The 19,803-nt window shown below is 54.1% G+C and overlaps 1 protein-coding gene across 2 annotated transcripts in view; it reads left to right on the forward strand.

Moving 5' to 3' along the window:
• CUX1 (cut like homeobox 1) overlaps nucleotides 1-19,772 on the forward strand; it is a 362,525-nt gene extending 342,753 nt beyond the window's left edge. For both annotated transcript variants that reach the window (XM_090276820.1, XM_090276821.1), the window contains exons 15-23: nucleotides 11,215-11,342; nucleotides 11,989-12,055; nucleotides 12,771-12,883; nucleotides 15,401-15,517; nucleotides 16,515-16,598; nucleotides 17,224-17,280; nucleotides 17,697-17,777; nucleotides 18,551-18,615; nucleotides 18,893-19,772. In XM_090276820.1, the coding sequence (XP_090132946.1) occupies nucleotides 11,215-11,342; nucleotides 11,989-12,055; nucleotides 12,771-12,883; nucleotides 15,401-15,517; nucleotides 16,515-16,598; nucleotides 17,224-17,280; nucleotides 17,697-17,777; nucleotides 18,551-18,615; nucleotides 18,893-18,962 (782 nt within the window). In that variant the 3' untranslated portion in view covers nucleotides 18,963-19,772. The remainder of the gene's footprint in view (nucleotides 1-11,214; nucleotides 11,343-11,988; nucleotides 12,056-12,770; nucleotides 12,884-15,400; nucleotides 15,518-16,514; nucleotides 16,599-17,223; nucleotides 17,281-17,696; nucleotides 17,778-18,550; nucleotides 18,616-18,892) is intronic.
• Nucleotides 19,773-19,803: the final 31 nt, after the last annotated feature.

Genomic DNA, 19,803 nt, shown 5'->3' on the forward strand with positions numbered 1-19,803 from the left:
ACAGGGGGCTTCTCCAGCAGAATCAGACATCTGTCTCCAGAGTAGCCACTCAAAAACTGGTGGTCTCCACATATCTAACTTTTTAAATGAAAGTTAATGAACAAAAATCTACCAGTGTGAGGAAATGCCAAGTTGAAGAACACTTGTGTGAGGAGCTGCAGAGGAGACTTAGAAAAACAAAATTCAGTTCCCCAAAGCCTCCTAGAGCCTCTAAGACTTCCGGGTTCATGAAGTTTCCGTGAGCCCTGGTCAGAGAGGGCAGGCGGCCTGGCCCAGGCTGTGACTTCCGAGTGAGAGAACGGTTTCTTACAAGGCTCACATGGGTTGACATGTCTTAGTTGGCTTTTGTTGTTGTTTTTCTTGCAAACAAATTTGGTCAAAACCATATTTTAAAGCAACAGTGTTTCTTTGTTCCGCTGTGGCTTGAGGACCCACATCAAGGAAGTTGGGGGGAGCCCCTCTGCCTCTTAACGTGGTTAAATATGGCGGGAGGTTGGACGTGGGCAGAGCTTTCTGCGGCTAGAAGCACAGCCAGCAAGACACCCAATTGCTTGCACTGGCCTGTGAAGGTGAAGTGGGGATGCTCTGGGGCCTGTGGGCTCACTCTCATGGGCCCAAGAGAAGGAAGCTCCCCCGGGGTGAGGCAGGCACCCTGTCCACCCCAGGTGGAGCCAGACATCTGCCTCTGCCTCTGCTCCAGAGGGCCTCCAACCCCTGCCTCACTTTTCATGCCAGGACTTTCCCCCTTCTCTGAAATCATTGGAGGTCCCGATTTTGTTCTCATCTCTTTGAAAGAATGCCCTCCAATGAAACAACTGCCCTCATTCTCCCAAAAGGGTTTCCATTTCTCTCTAAATTAGTCTATGCATTTCTCTCTCTCGAGCCGTTTTCTGCCTCTTTCCTTGAGAAAACGGGCATCTCATGTCCCACCATCTTGAGACCCCCTCGGAAAATGCTGTGCATTTTGGAGATGTGAGGATTTGTTCAAAATTCTTAAAGCATTTGAGAATAGCTAGTTATAAAAGTGGGAAAAGTAAAGGTGGTTTTCCCACGTCCTTTTCCACTGAGTAAGACCTAGCTCTTTGCGATTGTGCAATAACTACTTGCCTGCGAGCGGGTAGCCACGCTCCTGTCCAGACTACTAACACAGCACAAGCCAAGCGCTCACGGAGTGGCGGACTTCTTCCAGAGAATTCTTAATAAGCTCAGCTCCCCCCAGTGTATCGTGGTGTCTTACATTTTAGCAGTATTTTATATTTTCTGTAACGCACTAAGTCTTAGATGTTTTTAGAGCTCGTTTGTTAATACTCACAATCACAGACTTTTTTTAAAAATCCTCACAGAGACCCAATTGACCAAAAAAAGGCATCATTTTTTTTTGTACAAATAGCTTTGAGAAGCCTCTGCTGTGTTGCTGTGACCCATTTCTAGTAACATTTTATTTCTTGCTATTTGTTTTCAACATTAAAAGTCAAAAGTTGATCCGGCTGGCATGGGGGTGGGGGAGGCACCTGTCGGCCCCTCGGTGTTGTCCCTTCTGTCTTTGGTTAGCCATACGATGTTTGTTCTCAGCACTGTACAACGGTCCCTATATGATATGGAGAAGCAATATCACTGTATGAAACTCACACCATGTATTATTATTATTATTCACTAGCACCCTAGGTGTGATAATTGAAGTAAATATCTTTTATACAAACACAAGAATGTGTGGGTCGTTTTTATTTAAAATGCTTTGGCCTGAGAAGCAGCAAACACTCTTATTCTGGGTCGAAAGGCACCTCAAGTATTGCCATTCCACCTTCCTGTGCTCCCAATGGTGTATGGTGTCCGGGCAGGTGTCCACAGAAACCTGGGCCTGGGCAGGGTGCATGGCAGTCTGGGCACCAACAGGCCCCACTGTTGAGTTTTCCATCCAGAAACACGGTACATGCTCCATCCATAAGGTCCTTTGTCCCTGCTCATGGTTGTCGCCCTTACTGTTTGGGTACCCTTGAGACACTGACCTTCCTGGCATGCACTTCATCGTCTATAAAATAGTGGCCAGCAGTTCTGGGTATGGCACTGGGCCGATAGGCGTGGGTGCCGAGGGCCATGGCAAGCTACCTCTGCCTGGCCTCAGCCTGCTTTGTGAGGGCTTCACTTTGTCCCTGACTCCTGATGTGAAAAAGGACCAGCTGAGGGCATCTGTTAATGCAGGCAAGCAAGTTCCCACTCAGGAAGGAGGAAACGGTGTTGTGTGGGTTTCTGGAATGATATGGCTCCTGAAAAGAGGTCTCTCTAGCCAGTGCTCGGGCCTGGAGGTGGGAGAGCTCATAGAGTTGGCTGCTGGTGGTCCACATGCTTGTGACAGATATTTCTCATCTTGAGAGCTATAGGATCGGAAAAGAATCGCCATCCTTACTGATGTGTGACTGGGAGATGTTAGTTTCTTGTGTGTTAATTTGTATTCAGAATGTGAAGCTCTCACATGTGACACAGAAATATGAGTTAAGCTGGACTCAAACTTCCCTCCAGTGGGAGATCCCAGAGCCTGGGACAGTCTCCCATCAGTGCCAGGTGCCCCAGGCAGCCCCAAGTCTCATCTGGTCACTCAGTGACGTGGGTATGTCTAAAGCTGCCCCCAAATTTCTGCTCCCTACCCCAAAGATGAGAAATTAGCATAAAACCACTAGACCTCTGTCAGTTTGACAAACTAAAGTCTAACTCAGCTCACATGCTGCTACTTTTTCTGTTTGCTCATTTAGGTATCCCCACACACACACTTTAAGGATCTACTAGCTAAATTAAAATGTAAAATATTTTTTTAAAAAAACTTAGCACAAAGTCCTTTTACCCAGAAAATCTCCCTAAGCGCTTTTAAAGTGACATTTAATTAAGCAAAACAGTAGCTGCAGATGGCTTTGCAAGCCTGACTCTGTTTCTGTGAATTGCCAGTTCCAGAGGCAGCAAAGGGAGCAAGATTTCATGTTGTGACTACAAGTGGGCAATGCCCCCACCCCAGGCAGAGTGCTCAGCCTCCCTGTGTGTGGCCCTTCTCCTTGCCCTATAGTTAAGAAGGTCTGAACGAAATGATGTGCCTTAGTTGATGCCCTGAGGAAACACAATTGCAGGTGTACAAGGTATGGCAACAAGATATAATTATTGGAGGGAGTGAGTGAGTGAGTGAGTCATCTGCCATGATCCTGTCTACTGTGTTTAAAAGGGCCCTACATGGCTGTCTTGGGGCATGGTTGCTTCTTCTTCTACGGCTCTTGCGTGGCAGCTCTGGGAGCGCGCAGCTTGCTGGTCTTGGCTTCAGCACAGCATTGGTTCCTGAAGGAAGCGGTGGGGAGGGGGGTGTTGATAGCTGATCTGAAAAGTCAGATTGTGATTTTGGGGCGGGGGGGGGGGCGCTGGTCTTCAGGTTCTTGCTATAAGTCTGGCCCACCCAGCGTGGGGTGAGCTGTGTTCATGGAGGTGGGAGGTACAGCCTATGCCCAGCCCTGGGCAGACATTCAGAACTTCCTGCCTCTTCCAAGGAGCTTGGATTCTCAGAGTGTCTATAGAAAGGTTGTTTATGTTTTGTTTTTCAAGCAAAATGTTTGTAAACAGGTAAAGCAGAGCTGCTTGCTCAGTTTGGGGTTGGGGGGGGGCGGAGCTCCAGGGAGTTAGGTTTGAGGACCCCACCCCACTCACAGGGAGTCATGGGGCCCTTCCTTGTGGTCAAGGGGCACTGCATTGGACTTGGAGTCCCAGCATCTTCTTTTACTAGCTGGTGACCTTGGGCAAGCCTTATTCAATGCTCAGGAAATCTTTTCTGAAAGAATGAATGAATTTAACTTCTCTTTTTCCATCTCAAAAAAGGGAATGTAATAGTGCCAAACTCACAGGGCTGCTGAGAGGACTAAGGAATAATATCAGTAAGCTGCTCAGCACGGCGCCTAAGCCCATGGCCAGCACTCAGTACGTGTTCGTTGTGCCTGTTGACAAGTGTGATACTTCATCAAATTTGGTTGTTGGAGCAGCTGCCTCCTTTCAGTGCTGTTTCTACCTTGTGCCAGAGCAGGAGGGGCCCCTGCACAGGACCAGGCACACCAGCAGGTTAGCCAGGGCGCCAGCAGCCGCCACCTCACATCACGTCGGTGCTGCCTGTGATATACCAACTGCCACACAGCTCAGGCAGCAGAGTCCGCCGTGCTCAGCAGCTCTCTCTTCAGCCCCCTGCTGAAAACTCAAGTCTCGGGTTCCTGGGGTGGCTGAGGCTGCCAACCCTGGACTCAGCAACAGACAGGAAGGAAGGTCCCAACCTGCTCCTCACCCCTGAGAGGGGGCTGTGCCTTCCACAGAGGCTGTTTCCCCTTAGAGACCCATCTAACTTAAGCATCTGTCAAGTCTGAACCCCATCCCATTACAGCCAAACCCAGAAGCCTCTCATGCTTGAGGAGATTAGATTCTCTGGGACCTTGGTTCTCAACAAGGGGTGACTTTGTCCTCAGGACATTTGGCAATGTCTGGAGACATTTGGGGCTGTCACAAGTGGGCAGGGGTGCTACTGGCACCTCAAGAGTGGCCAGAGACACTGATAAATGTCCTATGATGTATAGAGCAGTCCACCCCATACCCACAAAGAATGGCCTGGCCCCAAATATCAATAGTGCTGAGGTCGAGACCAATGATGCTCCTTCACCAATCTAGTCAGCAGCTAATCACTGAGAACTGCTCTGTGCCAGGGATGTGCTCCAGGCTGGGTGTCTGCTGGCCTCAAGTTCACTCACAGCCCAGAAAGGAGACAGCCCAGGTACAGAACCACAACCTAGGCTGCTCCATTGGTGCTGTGGGGGCATCTGAGCAGCTACTTGGGAAGGGGCAGGACCTCCAGGGGGCAGCCTTGAAATGGGAAGAGGCATGTCAGAGGGACAGCAAGTGCTGTGCTGGGGAAGGGTGCACGTAACCATGTTGCTGATAAGAACAGAGTCAGTCTGGAGGGTGGCAGCTCTAGGTGAGGCCTGTTCTTTCTATCTAACATACGGGTGTAGCGGAGAGCATCTCCAGCCATGCTTGGGTGCAGTATCCCAGCTGGGGCGAGAGGGGCCCGCAACCCCTCCCCAAAGTATGCATTCATTTGCAAGGTGCAGGGTCACCTTGGGGCTTTGTGCTGGCAAATGTGCAGTCCCAATGCCAGGGCCTTGCCTGGAGGTGTCCAGGTGAGGCCCAACAGATGCCATCAGGTGGTGGGACCAGCAGGGGCTGGTTGGCCCTGCCAGACTCTTGCTTACGGTGCCCAGCCAGCTGTACCTCCCTACTGGGTGGGATCCACTCAGTTAATGCACATTAAGTCCTAACCATGTGCTACTGCTCTAGGCCCTGGGCTATTGCAGAGGACAAACATGGAACTTACCTTCTAGAAGGGGAGACAAATGGTAAACATAATAAATGAGTGAATAACATAGTAGCTTTGACAGTGGTGAATGTTGTAGGAGAAAAGTAAGTGGGACTGGAGGAGTAAGTGGGTAGGTTAAAGTATTAAATCAGGTGGTCAGGCTGGGCCTCATTATGAAGGTAACACATGAACAGTCTTGACAGAGGTGAGGAATGAACCACGCAGATGCCCAAGGGAAGAACATTCCAGGCAGAGGGAGCAGCAAGTACAAAGGTCCTGTGGTACATATGTGCCAGCAGCCAGTGTAGTTGGAGCAAAGTAACCACAGGGCAGAGTGGGAAACCAGCTGGAGAGACAAGGTGGACACAGAGCTGGTGGGGCCTTGTGGGCCGTGGCGGAGCTTTGGCTGTTACACTGAGGGATCTGGGGGCCACTGGAGGATTTCAACAGAGTGTGGTCTGATCCTGCTGTTTAAAAGGTTCCCAGGCTGCGGCTTCATGACTCAATTGTAGGTGTAAGAGTGGAAAGAGGGAGACCAGTGAGGAGGCTGTTGCTGTTAATCAAGATGGGAGGTCGTGACTTAGACCAGGTGGTGGCAGTAGCGAGTGATTGGGTTCTGGATATACAGTATTCCCTCACTTATTGCAGGTATTACGTTCTAGACACCCCCGTAACAGGTGAAAATCCACGAAGTAGGAACCTTACATTTATTTTAGTATTTATATAAATTTTAACGTTTTATAAACCCTTCCCACACACTTATAAACCATTCCCAGTCCCTTATTAACCTTTCCCACTCCCTTATTAACCTTTTCCACACTTTTATAAACACTACTTATGTTCTTAAATATATTCTACACTCTTAAACCTACATAACTTTAACAACATACGTAAACAGTACCACAAAATCTCGCGATATAGCGAAAAATCCACGATAAATAATTAAATGTAATGTTTTTTAAAATGCCGCAGATACAGTGAGGCTGTGAAAGTGGACCGTGATATAGAGAGGGACTACTGTACTTTGAAGGTAGAGCCAAAAATAGGACTTGGGACAGATTAAGTGTAAGGAATGAGAGAGAAGGTGGATATTTCACAAGGGATAGGCCTGAGCCACAGAAGGATGGCCCTGCATCCCTAGGGCTGTGCAACAGGGATCCTGCTGCGGTGAAGCAGACTGGGCAGGGGGCGTGGGTATCAGGCTTCAATTCGTACCTGTTAAGTTTGAGTTGTACATCTGCACAGAGACTGAGCCCCGGCAAAGGGGTGTACTGGAGATAAACATTGGAGAGTCCTCAGCTTATCAATGGCACTCAAGGGGGCCAGAGTGAACAAGAGGAAAGAGAGACGTGCAGGCACGGTGCCCCAAGGGCAGCAGAGTTCACAGCTTAGTGAGGAGGAGAACCAGCAAGGGAAACTGAGAAGGAGCAGCCAGCAGGACAGGAGGCCCAGAAGGGTACAGTGACCTGGAAGCCAGGTGCTAAGGGATCAGTAAGACAAGGGCTGAGTGGCCTTGGCAAGGACAGTTGATGTAATGGGCATCTAAGTCTGACAGGACAGGGTTAGAGAAGTGAACACTTAGAATAGACAACTTCTTCAGGGAGTTTTGCTGAAGGGGGCAGTGTAGTCAAGAGGAGGAGTCAGATGGGAGAATAACATGCATGTGTGCTTGTGGGAAGAAGAGGCAAGAGCTGATGCTGCAAGAGAGAGGACACTTGCTGGGGTACCGCTTGCCTAGGAGTGAGGGGCTGGCACCTGCAGGCACAGGGAGTGCTAAGCACTCATCTCTGGCCGCCTGTGGGGACAGACAAGTGCAGAGGCAGAGATGGGGTGGATGTGTGAGCAGCTCAGCTCCCCTCAGAGCTCTCCAAACAGAGAGTGTGTGTTGAGCAGCTCCAGAGCGCCTACCTGGCTTGCAGATGGCTGATTGAAAAACACAGTCCCCTGCCCCCAAGAAAGCCATAGACACAATTCCCAGGCCTTGACATTCGACTCCAATTGTGATAAGGCTCTGCATTTGATCAGTCTGCAGTCAGAAATCTCGCCTTGGCCTTAAGTCATAATCCAGCCTCCTATACCTTGACCTTGACCTTGCTTTGATGTTTCTCCCCTTTGTGAATGCACCCTCTTGGAAGCCTTCTCAGATTCTCCCAGAATAACATGATTCCATGAACTTTCATAAGGATAGGAGGCTGTCCTAGGCCGATCTCACAGGGGCCTCTGCCACCTTGAAGAAGCAAGGAGTTCGCTCTCCACCGCCAACCCCCTACCCCCATGCTCATCTGTCTTGTTGCCCTTCCTTCTCCTAGCAGAAGCCTCTCCCCCTCCAAAGGCTTCTTCCCCACTGCACACACTCCATTATGCATGCTCTCTACTCCTGAAGACCTTCTCCCTTAAGCATGCCCCCTCACACCAGGCTCTGCCCATTATACAACCACATCTGGCATCTGTCCAGAGTGGTCCCCAGGTCCCTCCTCCACTCCCCACTGTTTCCCGCTCCACCACTACCTTGACCAAATTCTCACCAGCAGATTCACTTCAGCCCTTACCTCACTCAGTCTTCCTTTTTTTTCTTTTTCTTTTTTTTTAATTGAGAGAGAGAGAGAAACATTTGTTATTCCACTTATTCATGCTTCATTGAATGCTCCATTGGCTGCTTCTTGTATGTGCCCTGACCGGGGAGTGCACCCACAACCTTGGAGTATTGAGACAATGCTCTAGCCAACTGAGCTACCTGGCCAGGGCCTCATTCAGCCTTTCTTGGAACACCAGTGACCCCCTCCTTAGCCATTGATGGTCCCTATTCAACTTGGTGCCTTAACACACTCTTGATTTCCATCCTGCCTCCTGCCTCCTCTTTTCTGGGTCTTTTCCAGGACGCCTCTGAGAATGTCGGTGTTCCAGGAGGTTCTGGCCATTCTCACTACTGTACTCAATGGGCCTCCATGTCTGCTGAGAGGATGGGGTGTGGGTCGGGGTGTTCAGCCAGCTCCGTGCTGTGAGCTCCACCAGCCTGCATCTCCAGCCTCAGGCCCATGTGTCCAGCTCCCCACATGCAGGTTCCCTTAGCTGTTCCACTAGAGCCAAACCACACGGCTTCTTGCCCCTTCCCCGTGTGGGAGACCAATCCCAGGCATAGAGGAGGCACCCCCTCCATCAGGGATGCCCATGTGGTCAGTCTCCTGGCCTTCTCATCCCTCCAGCATGGAATGACAGGTCATGGCTGGGCACTAGCTGAGCTCTGGGACAATGGCCAGGCCCTGCCACCGCAGCCTCAGGTCTCCTGCCCTTGCCTAGCTTCTTCCCTGGGATTCACAGGAAGCCATCCTCCATGTCTGCTGTGAATGACAGCCGGCCAGCCCTCAGTTTTACCCAGAGCCACCTCTTCAGGGATAGCTACCCCAACACTCAGCCTTGCACCCCCAGAGCTCAGTTTAGTGGCTAACCGGGTGTCTGGGAGTGTTTGCTGCTGCAGCAGGCTCCCCAGGCCAGCATAACAAAGTGTTCTGGCACCAGCTGGCTGGGGCTGCCTAGGATGGAGGGTTTTCTGTCATACATTCACAGTGTCACATGTGTGTTCACACAGGGACCTGGGCACCCCACCAGAAACAAATGCACAGGAAAACCAGCTTGCGGAGCCCCTCTCTCCTGTGCCCACAGACAGCTTCAGGAGCTGCAAGTCGCTCCTACCACATGGCTGAGAGCATGCTGGGTGGCCACAGACTGGTGACAGACAAAATATGATGCCGTCTAAGCACTCTCCTCACTGGCATTGCATCCAGCCCTCGTGTTATGCCTCCCCTTTCACCACACTGCGTGCGGACCTCCAGGGACAGGTGCACTCTGCTGGGCCACCTCCTTGTAGGTTCCCCACCTCCTCCCTGTCCCTCTGTCCCTGTGGCCCTCACCCCTGAAAGTGGGATGCTGCTCACCTGAGCCTTCTCTGGGCTCCACACCCTCCACTCGTATTGGAGTCTATCTACCTACCACCATGGGATCAGTCCCAACACCATATATTGGAGTCTATCTACCTATGCCCATGGGATCAGTCCCAACACCACTTTTGGAAGTGTTCCTGTTTGTGGCTGTCCTTATGGATACCCAGTGACCGGAACTGACCCCGTCCCCTCCCAAGGTCCTTCTCCCACATCTCACCACAACTTCTGTCCACTTCACCTCCTAAGCATGTATGGTGCAGCAAGGTGACCCTGCTTGTCAGTCCCATCCTGCAGGCCTGGCACCAAGGACTCCACCCCGAGGCCAGCGGGTCATGATGGCATTTGGGGTTCTTCGGGGCCTCTCACCCATGGGATCTGCTTTAAGCTCTTGTAGGCCGCCCAGGGCCTGCAGGTTGTAGGCCAGACCCCAACCCTGCCACCCACAGGCCTCCCTCCTTGACTCGGCCCTACCCTTGGGTCCAACGTCATCCCCCAGCCCCACCTCAGACCCCTCCCTCACTTCTGCCAAAACAAAGAGGGGTCGGTAATACCTGAAGGAAGGAATCTATTCAGGTTCTGAACCAGCGGGGCCTTCTGCTGGTGTGGGGCAGTGTTCAGACATAGCTGGGGTGGACACCCTGGGTCTGGCCTCAGGCTGGGAAGCCTCAGTTGTTCTGTAAAATGGGAATCATCTGTTCTGACTGACTGGACTATTGGGAGGTGTGTAAAGGGCTAGGCATACAGCAGGCACCTAGGAGATGGAGCAGGTAGGGGTGAAGCCGGCTGCCCCAGCCCTGGCCAGAGGATCGAGCCCAGCCAGGCCTGGGTTGGCCAGCAGGTCAGCAGGGTGCACAGTGAGGGGTGAGTCCACCAGAAAGCTCAGAGCCCGTCTTGCTACGCACAGCCTGGGACCTTCAGGCATTTCTGAGGCTTCAGTGCCCCCTGGTGGCCATGCTGTCCTCCCAGAAGGACAGCATCCTGTGCCTCAGGGCTTGGACCTCCGGCTCTGGGGACCTGGGAAAAGTTTGTCGTCACCATTTTACAAATGAGGCCCAGACCAAGTGACTCAGCTGTCCAGAGTCACACAGACAACCAGGAGCAGGGCCAGAATTCAAACTTGGATCTGCCCAGCTCCCAGGCACCAGTGTCCTCTCTGCCAGTAGTTGCTGAAGGTTCCCACGGGGACTGGGCTGGCAGACCACCCCAACATCTCCCACCTTCCAAAAGGGCAGGAACATCTCTGCACAGAATTATTTTGGATTTGCTTTGGGGTAAAGACAGCCAGCACTTGGATAGAGAAGAGGGACAGAATTCCTGGGGGTCCACCCCATCCTCACCACTGTACTGGAGGCTATTGGGTGAGAGGCCACTGGCGTTAGCTCCAGAGGTGGGACCCCTCACCCCCCACCCCCTACTGGGTCTGAAGGAGTCCTTCCCGCTCCCCACTACACCCCCATACTTTTCTCTAGCTCTGCTGCCACCGAGGCCTTCTCTGGTGATTGACCCAGGGAAGGAGCCCTGGAGGAAAATTGGGGCTCATGTGTTCACCTCCTTTCCCTGCTTGACAGAGGCAAAGCGAGGCCTGGAAAGAGGGGAGGACTGGCCAGGCTCACCCACCTGGTCATGGCAGAGCCAGGGTCAACCTGTTTCTCCTAAGTCCTTTGCCTGCACTCCTTCCCCTACGCAGGGAATTTCATGGGCAGAGAGAGTTCTCAGGCCCAGGAGTGCTGCTGGCCCTGCTGGCCGCTGATGGTGATCCTGCAGGCAATGGAAGGTAGGGAGCGAGCAGACAGCACTTTACTGAAGCTCCCAGGCAGTCCCGCCTACTGGCTGCTGGTTGGAGAGGCAGAGGGAGGAAAGGCGCCCGGGCCCCACCAGGCTCCCTCTGATGACCACGTCTTCCTCTGGCCACAGGGCACTGTGCGGAGCTGCAGGTCCACGTCACCGAGGCCATGGCCACAGTGGCTGAGCAGAGGGAGCTAATTGCCCACCTGGAACAAGATCTCAGCACCATCCAGTCCATCCAGCGGCCAGATGCCGAGGTGAGCCCACCCTCTACTCCCTCCCCCCTCACCACCTGCTCAGAGCCATTTCTCTGGGTTTCGCCTTCTCACTTCACCTGAAGGCCCAGTTGAGGATGCCAGGCCACCAAGCAGAGAGGCAGGCTTACTCAAACTGGCACCAAGCCCCCTAAGTTCAGGCACTGGCTTGGGCATCTGCCCTGGGAGCCCTGGGAAGAAGCAAGGCCAGGATTACCACCAATCTTGCAGCAAGAAGACCTGACGCCTCAAGATCAGGGGAGGCTGGAGCCCAAAGAGCCCTTGGAGGCCATCCCATCACCCCTCTCATATTATAAGTGAAAAAACGGGGCTCGGGGGGAGAAGCTGGACTGGCCCAGGGCACACAGCGGGCTGGCTAGCAGCATGGGGTCACCAGCCTCTGTTGTCCATCGGGGCTGAGTAGCTGGGTGAAAGCCCCATTGCTGGGCTCTGGCCTCGGGGGCCTTGCCTTCGCTTTGGTGGCCCATTTAGGGCAGCCTCTCCAGGCCCTCCTGTGGCCATCACTATGCCTGCCCCTGCCACCAGACCACCCCAACTGCTCCTTGCCCCCCATTTGCTTGGCACCTTGAAAGGATGTGTTCAATGCCATGTGTGAAGGTGCCTCCCCTACCTCTTCCTCTCACTGCAGGGTGCAGCCGAGCATGGCCTGGAGAAGATCCCAGAGCCCATCAAGGAGGCCACTGCCCTGTTCTATGGTGAGGAGGGGCCGACCTGACCCACCAGCGCAGCCATGGGCCAGTTGGGAGCAAGGCAGGGAGAAGAGGTGGTGCAGACAGAGCCCTGGTCCCCAAAGAGCATGCCCCCTCCCCCAAAAAAAGTGAGGGCCCCCCATTTCAGCAACACAGTAACAACATTAGAGGAGTAAGCTCCCCACTTGCCTTTCTAGGCCTTAGCCCAACACGCCTCCTTGAGGCCTTGACCCCCTTTGTCCCTGCCAGTGGCCTGTAGAGGGTGGGTGGTGGTCTGCTCCCCAGGGAGGCCTGGGCATGGAAATGCAGCCAGAGAGCTCCTGGCGCTGCAGGGGGTGGCCTGCCCCAGTGCGGAGGCCAGAACCTGGGGAGGCAGTATGGCTTCCCCAGGCCCTCAGTGCTCCCTTGCTTCCCCTGGAGCTGGGGGCCCAGTCTGACAGACTTTGATCCAAGTGCAGAGTAATAGGGTGGGGGCTTTGGGGCCCAGCCTTCAGACAGTGTGGGCAGCACCTCCCTTCCCAGGGCCCCTATTCTCATATCCGACCCCTCTCTGTTCCCCAGGCAGCCCTTCCCCAGCCTCTCAGCACTGTGTGCTCAGAAGACACCCTTCCACCCTGTGGCACTTGGCCAGAGCTCCCTCGAGGCAGGGACCACCCAACCTGAGGGCCCACTGCTAGGCTCTGACTCTCGCCACCCCAAACCACTCTCCCCTACCTCCTAGGACACTCAGCACCAACCACTGGCACCCTCCCTGAGGGCCAGGTAGACTCACTGCTCTCCATCATCTCCAGCCAGAGGGAGCGCTTCCGGGCCCGGAACCAGGAGCTGGAGGCTGTGAGTCACGTGCTTCCCTCCCCAACACTCCTTAGACCTGAAGACACAGTGGGGGACACTCAGACTTGGGAGAGAAAGATGTGTCAGAGACCATAAATTGCAGTGGAATTAGATCAGTTTTGTGTAGTCAGGGAGGGTTTTCTGGAGGAGGCTGTGCCATACTGGGCTTTGAAAAAGGAATCAGGCATCCAAGGTAGAGGAGGCTGCGTGAGCAGAGACAGGGGCACAGCAAGCCAGAAGGGAGTACAGGTCACTCAGGGCTGCAGTAAGAAGACAGAACCACCAGGCGGGTGCCTTAGGGCCAGCTGGGGCACCTACAAAGGGTTTAAGCAGGGCAACACACTGCCAGGGTGGAGGGTGAGAAGGAGCCCTTGGACAGCCCATTGAGGACAGAAGCCTGGCCTGGGAAGATGACTGGGGTGGGGCTGCCATCATCCAGGAAGAAGCATGTAAATCACATTGGGGACTTGAAGAAGCAGGGGCAGGTTGGAGAGAGGAGGGTCTTTGAGATCGATAAAGATGAACAGTCTAGAGACATCGAGGGGCTCTTTGGGGTCCGAGAGAGCTGGCTGGCTGCTAAGCGCCTGACTGGTAGACTTCCCAGAGGGGCACCATGAGAAAAGGGCAGTTGCGTTTGGGCTTTTAATGTGAGGTGCCATCACGAGGGCGTTATTGGTCCAGAGATGGTGACTGTAGTGCCAGCAGGGTGGTGGCGGTCCTGGAAGAAGAGAGGGAACAAGGGACAAGAGAGGGTCAGGGACAGGGTCAAAAAAGCAGGAGCACACTGTTTCTTTTAAAGCCTCCAGAGTGTCCCCACTGGATCCAGAGTGCAGAGGGCCCAGTGACAGACCAGGGGAGCACCCAGAGGTGGCACCATCCTGGCCTTGGGGACTTAGCAGACCCCCCATCCCACAGAGCCAAGCCCCCCCACCCCTGGATCATTCTCCCAGGAGGAACGAGAGCTGGGAAGGTTTCCACTCTTCTCCAAGAGCCACTGCTTGAGCTGATGATAGAATTTCTAGACCCTTCTTCTCCAAACTCACAGCTCCCCCCATGGGGTTTCCAGGCTCAGACCAGGGAAGGCAGACATTTGCTGAGCACCCACTGCAGGCCAGGCCCAGTGCTGGTCCAGTGACAAGGCTGGGCCCGAGCCAGTGGGACCTTCTGTGATCCAGGCTCATGAGGCTTCAAATGAGGAACGGTCGGGGATGCTCCCCTCACAGCTGCCTGTGCAGGCAGTGGACTGGGGGCACCCACATGCCCACCTGGGACTGCGGACAGCCGCACTGGAATGCTATGCGGCCCTTAAAAGAAGGCCTTCAAGATAAATTAAGTGGGAGAGAAAAAAGTAAGTGTTAAGTATTCCACCTTTTGCTTTAAAAATCTAGATTTTTTTATCATGCATATTTTAAAATTTGAGGCAAAGCACACATAACATAAAATTTACCATCTTAACCACTTTTAAGTGTACAGTTCAGTGGCATTAAATACACTCACCACCATCCATCTCTAGAACTCTTCATCATCCCAAACTGAAACTCTATACCCATTAAACACTTAACTCCCCTACTCCCCTCTCCCCCACCCCATTCTACTTTCTCTCTCTTTGAATGACTACATACCTCATGAGTGGAATCACACAGTATTTGTTTTTTTGTGACTGACTTACTTCAATTACCATACTGTCCTCAAGCTTCCTCCATGTGGCAGTGTGTGTCAGAATTTTCTCCTTTTTTAGCTGAATCCTCTTCCATTGTATGGATAGACCATATTTGCTTATCCATTCATCTGTCCATGAATCCTTTGATTACTCACCTCCCCTTGGCTACTGTGAAGGATGCTGCTAGGAATGTGGGTGAACAAATACCTCAAGTCCCTGCTTTCAGTTCTTTGGGGTGTATCCCAGAAATAGAGTTGGTGGATCATTTGGTAATTCTATGTTTCATTTTGGGGGGCATTGCCATACTACTATGTCCTTTTTAGTACTGTTTGAATTCTTAACAATGTGAAAAAAAAGCCTACTTAAGGATTTGAATAAGTTGAAAAATGAGATCCCTTTTCACCTTGCCCCTAGATTGGCAGACATCAAAATCACATAGTTTATGATTCCATTTACATGAAATGTCCAGAGCAGGGAAATCCACTGAGACAGAAAGTAGAATGGTGGTGGCCGGGGATGGGGAGTGACTGCTGACAGGTGAGTTTCTTACTGCAGAGATGAGATGCTCTGGAATTCATAGGGATGGAATTGTGAAGATACTAAAACAAAAAAAAAACAAAAAACTGAATTGTAAACTTATAAACGGTGATGTTTATGTTACATGAATTCTATCTCAATAATAATTTTTTAAACGCTGAGAACAGGGTCTCAGTAAGTCAAAGAGATGGTCCCAGGCAAAGAAGAGACTCCAGGTAGCAGAGCAGTACCTGTGCCAGCATGGAGGCCTCTGCCGCCACCCCTCCTACCCCTGGCCCTGCCTGCCGGCCCTCTCACTCACGCCCCCTGCCTGCCCACAGGAGAACCGCCTGGCGCAGCACACTACCCAAGCCCTGCAGAGTGAGCTGGACAGCCTGCGCGCTGACAACATCAAGCTCTTCGAGAAAATCAAGTTCCTACAGAGCTACCGTGGCCGGGTAAGTGCCCTCCCAGTTTCAGCCCCAGGAGTACCAGGCTGGAAAAGAGGTGGTCCCAGCACTCCAAGGCGGGAAGGATGGGGCAGGGACCTGCTCAGCAGCGCCAGGCAACCTGGCCCCTCCCTTCCCCCCCGCCTGCCTGCCAGGTGTCTGCCCTAAGCTGGGGAGATCCCCCCCCCGCCCCCCCGCCCCCCCCGCCAACAGTGGGACTCTGGTAGAGGGTTCATTCATCAGAGTCAGCCAGAAGGGTTGAGGTACACCAAGAGGCAGGGGACACAAACTTACATTTGTTGAAAAACCATAGCAGACATCCCAAAATAAGAATCAAGAGAACAGGACAGACAGAAAACTACTCACTTTGTTCTGGGCCCAGGAGGGCTGCCCCTGACTTATCTCAGCCCCCAGGCCTCACAGCGTACCACCTCGCACGGGGAAACCCTTCTGTGACTGTAGAGACAGAATAAGCGGTAAAAGGGCGGGGCCGTGACGCTTCTGGTTGAGGGTCTCCCTGAGACTTGACCCTCAGCCTCTAGCCCCAATTCCACCCTCTGGAGCCCTCCTATGGCCACCAGGGGGCGCCCATACTCTGTGCAAACCAGTAACACACCCGGGTGGCTGGCTGGGGTTTCTCTGGTCTTTCAGGTGAGTGTCTGTCTGCTCCCCACAGCCACCCCACACACTCCCAGCGAGCCCCCAAACCCACCTCCTTGTGTGGGGTCCAGCACTGTCTGTCTTATACATCCCAGCCCCTGTCTGGGCTTTAATTCCCTCTACCTGTCCAGAGGCACTGAGGCCCTGACCTTGTGGGAGACCTCTGAGGGAGGCAGTGCCCCTGGACACATGTCCCCAGCCACATGCACCATCGCTGTGGGCCCCCTTCCCCGCCTTCCTTGTGCTGCTGAGGCTCCCTCATGATCCTGCCAGCCCACCGTTCCTCAGCCCAGGCCTTTCTGTGGGGCCCCCGTGGCTGGGTCTCACCTCCTTTCTCCCCACCCAGGGTGGTGGCAGCGATGACACGGAGCTGCGGTACTCGTCCCAGTATGAGGAGCGCCTCGACCCCTTCTCCTCCTTCAGCAAGCGGGTGGGTGTGTGAGCCTGGCCTCAGGGCAGGAAGGGCAGGGATGCCTGGAGAAGTCACCCACTGCCCTGGCCTCAGCCCTGCTCACTTGCCACTCCAGCCACCCTGGTCCATTCACGCAGGCCCAGGCTCACACCACACTGCACACACCAGACCACCAGGGCAGCCTGCACGCCCACTGAGGTTCCATGAAGGCCTAGGCTCTCCCCTAGGCAGGACCAGAGTCCTAGGAACACCTTCCTGATGGCTCTGTGAGAGTGGTAACAGTGAATGGACTAACCCCAGGTTTACACTCTGGGAGCGCAGGCAGACAAGCAAAGAATTCCCAGTGTCAGGTGACCTGCAGTAGCCTCCCTCCTTCCTTGTTACTCCCCTCCCCCACCTCTCAGGCCACAGAAACCCTACCCATAAAGACCCTCCCATGGGTAGAATGGGCCACCACAGGGAGCAAGAGGCAGATGTCCCTGGGTGGAGCCTGGGATGTCATGCAGAGCAGGACTAGGCATCAGGGAAGCTCCTGGCAGCCCCCAACATTCTGCAGAAACAGCATTGCAGGGTCCCTTTTTGCAGTGAGCCCGGGCCTGTGGGGTCCTTTGGGGTCCTATACTCTTTATCCCTCCATCTTCAGGAATGGCAGCGGAAGTACCTGAGCCTAAGCCCCTGGGACAAGGCCACACTCAGTATGGTGAGACCCCTCCCCTGTGCCCACTTGGGACAGGCCTGAGCTCTGTCTCTAGGCCTCCAGAGACACTAACCCTGACAGGCCACCTCACCACCTGCCATCCAGCTCAGCATGGAGAAGCCCCAGGGACCCCACTGAGCCCTCACATGACCTCCCAAGAGAAGCTGTGTGACCCAGAACAGGGTCCCTTCCCCTCTGGGACAGCTCCTTTCAGAGCACCATTCATGGTAGATTCTGGAATCCTGTTGCAGGCAGGCACAATTCCTTAGAATTCCTGTGGCCCAAATCCCCAGCCTGTACAGTGGCCTCCCAGCCCTGCCCTAGCTGCCCTGGGGCCTTTTCTGCAGGAGCCCAGGGCAGCCCTGCAAGAGTGGGTGAGGCCAGTCCCATCCCTACCCCACACCTTGCTTGCTCCTCAGGGACGGCTGGTTCTCTCCAACAAAATGGCACGCACCTTTGGCTTCTTCTATACACTGTTCCTGCATTGCTTAGTCTTCCTGGTGAGTGTCCAGACAGGCCGTCAGGGGTGTACTCACCATGCGCCCCTGACCTCCGGGGGGAGAAGGGACCCTGGCACCCCAGTGACCTGGCACCCAGGCCATCCCCAAGCCCCACCATCTGCTCTTGGCCACTTCTTTCCCCTTCGAGGGCCTCAGCCCACCCATGGGGCCCTCTGGCTGGAGCAGCAGCTCTGCCTTCTGTGGAAGAAGCCTGGCCTACTCCATCCAGGGCCTTGTCCTGGACGGGCTTGATAGAGGGAAGGGCTGCTGTTGGGAGTCTGAGAAAGACAGGAAAAAGGGTCTTACTAATTCTACTAAGAAACAGCCAGCTGGGCTGTAGAAAGAAGGGACATTTTGAAATGCATCTCCTCGGGTGCAGAGGGGCATTCCTGTTAGTGGGCACAGCACATACTGCAGCCTAGTGATGCCTACATGCCCACGGGGGAGAGAGGAGAGTACAGGGATTGCCTCTGGAGGGCTCCAGCCTCAGAGACCTCCACCTCCAGCGAGGCCGCAGTCAAGATGGCCCCTATATGGCTAGCCTGAGCTCCCAGTCTGACCCCAGGGCCCAGTGTGCCCTGGCCCTGCTAATGGTACACCCAAAAATGTTAGGGATGGCACATCCATCCAGGCCTGTCTGACCATCTTTGAGATAGGCAGGCACAGGAGCATCTCTGAGGCCCACCCGCCCTGGGGCCCAGGCCATGAGAGCCTTCCCAGGGGCTGCAGGTGGACTGCAGGACAGGCAGCTCATGGTATCTCTGCCTGGCCAGGTTCTCTACAAGCTGGCATGGAGCGAGAGCGTGGAGAGGGACTGTGCCACCTTCTGCGCCAAGAAGTGAGGGCACCCCCTGAGCCCCACCACGGCCCCTCCCTGAGCCCCGCAGCACCACGGAACTCCTCCCCTGCTCTCTGTTCCCCAGCCCTCCACCATTGCCCCTAACTCTGGTCCACCCTGCAGCCCGCCACCATGCCCACTCTTCTCAGCCCCCACCCCATCACATGGTGCATGATCCCTGGATACCTCTATGCCTCCCACCTCCCCGACCCCGACACACACACACACTTCTCTCCTTTTTACACTTGGTCACAGCAAAGGTTTCTGTGCCCCACAGGTTTGCTGATCACCTGCACAAGTTCCACGAGAATGACAATGGGGCAGCGGCCGGTAACCTGTGGCAGTGACGTTCCAGCCTCCCTCCTCACAATAGTGATGACTGCATTCCCTACCCCCTGCTTATTCTGCTGCTTCACATGACTTAGCCTTCCCAGGAGAATCCCCCGTGGAAACTGCCCTTGCCCTCTGTCCAAGAGTTCCAGAGGTCCCAGGTCCCCTTGGGCCCCCTTAAAAGAATGTCTCAGCTACTTCAGGCCGCCTAGGGCCAGAAAGTGCCAAGGCCTAGCCAGGCTGAGCCTCAGCTCAGGCTGGTGATGCGGTCTGGGCCCTGCCCACAGCCTGACCACTAACCCTGGTGGCAGAAATGCTGTGACTCAGGCTTCCCACTGTGTCTGGCCATGGTTAATCCAGTTCACATCCCCTGGGCATCTCTGTGCCAGACTCTGGGATCCCCTAGGGCTCCTCTATGCTCCACCACCACCTCCCAAGAACTAGACGACCCTTCCTCACAGGCCAGTGGTCTTTGAGTCCATTCTCCCCCCCCCCACCAGCCTTCCTTTGTCACATTCCACCCAACCCCCAAGGAGCCCCAGAGGGTGTGATAGTTTCTGTTACCCACTCCTCACCCCCAGGCCCACTACGATTTTTGCTTTATTCTTTAGCAAGATATTCTGGCTTCTAGGTGAGGAGTCTCCAGTGAGCACCCCATGCCAAGGGATCTTCAGACCCAAGGGCTGGTCTGAGTGGCCCAGGTGCTTCTTAGCCAAGCAGAACATCCTAGCGTGGCCACCTTGGAGCCACAGGCAGATCTCCCTAAGTTAAATTGACTCCTGCATGTTCAGCTTTGCACATTTTGAATAAACATATGGTTGCAGCCACCCTGGGGCTAGCACCCTGTAACTGGTGGTG

The sequence above is a fragment of the Furipterus horrens genome, unplaced genomic scaffold (genome assembly GCF_987537825.1).
Source record: "Furipterus horrens unplaced genomic scaffold, mFurHor1.1.pri manual_scaffold_5, whole genome shotgun sequence".
Classification (NCBI taxonomy): Eukaryota; Metazoa; Chordata; class Mammalia; order Chiroptera; family Furipteridae; genus Furipterus; species Furipterus horrens.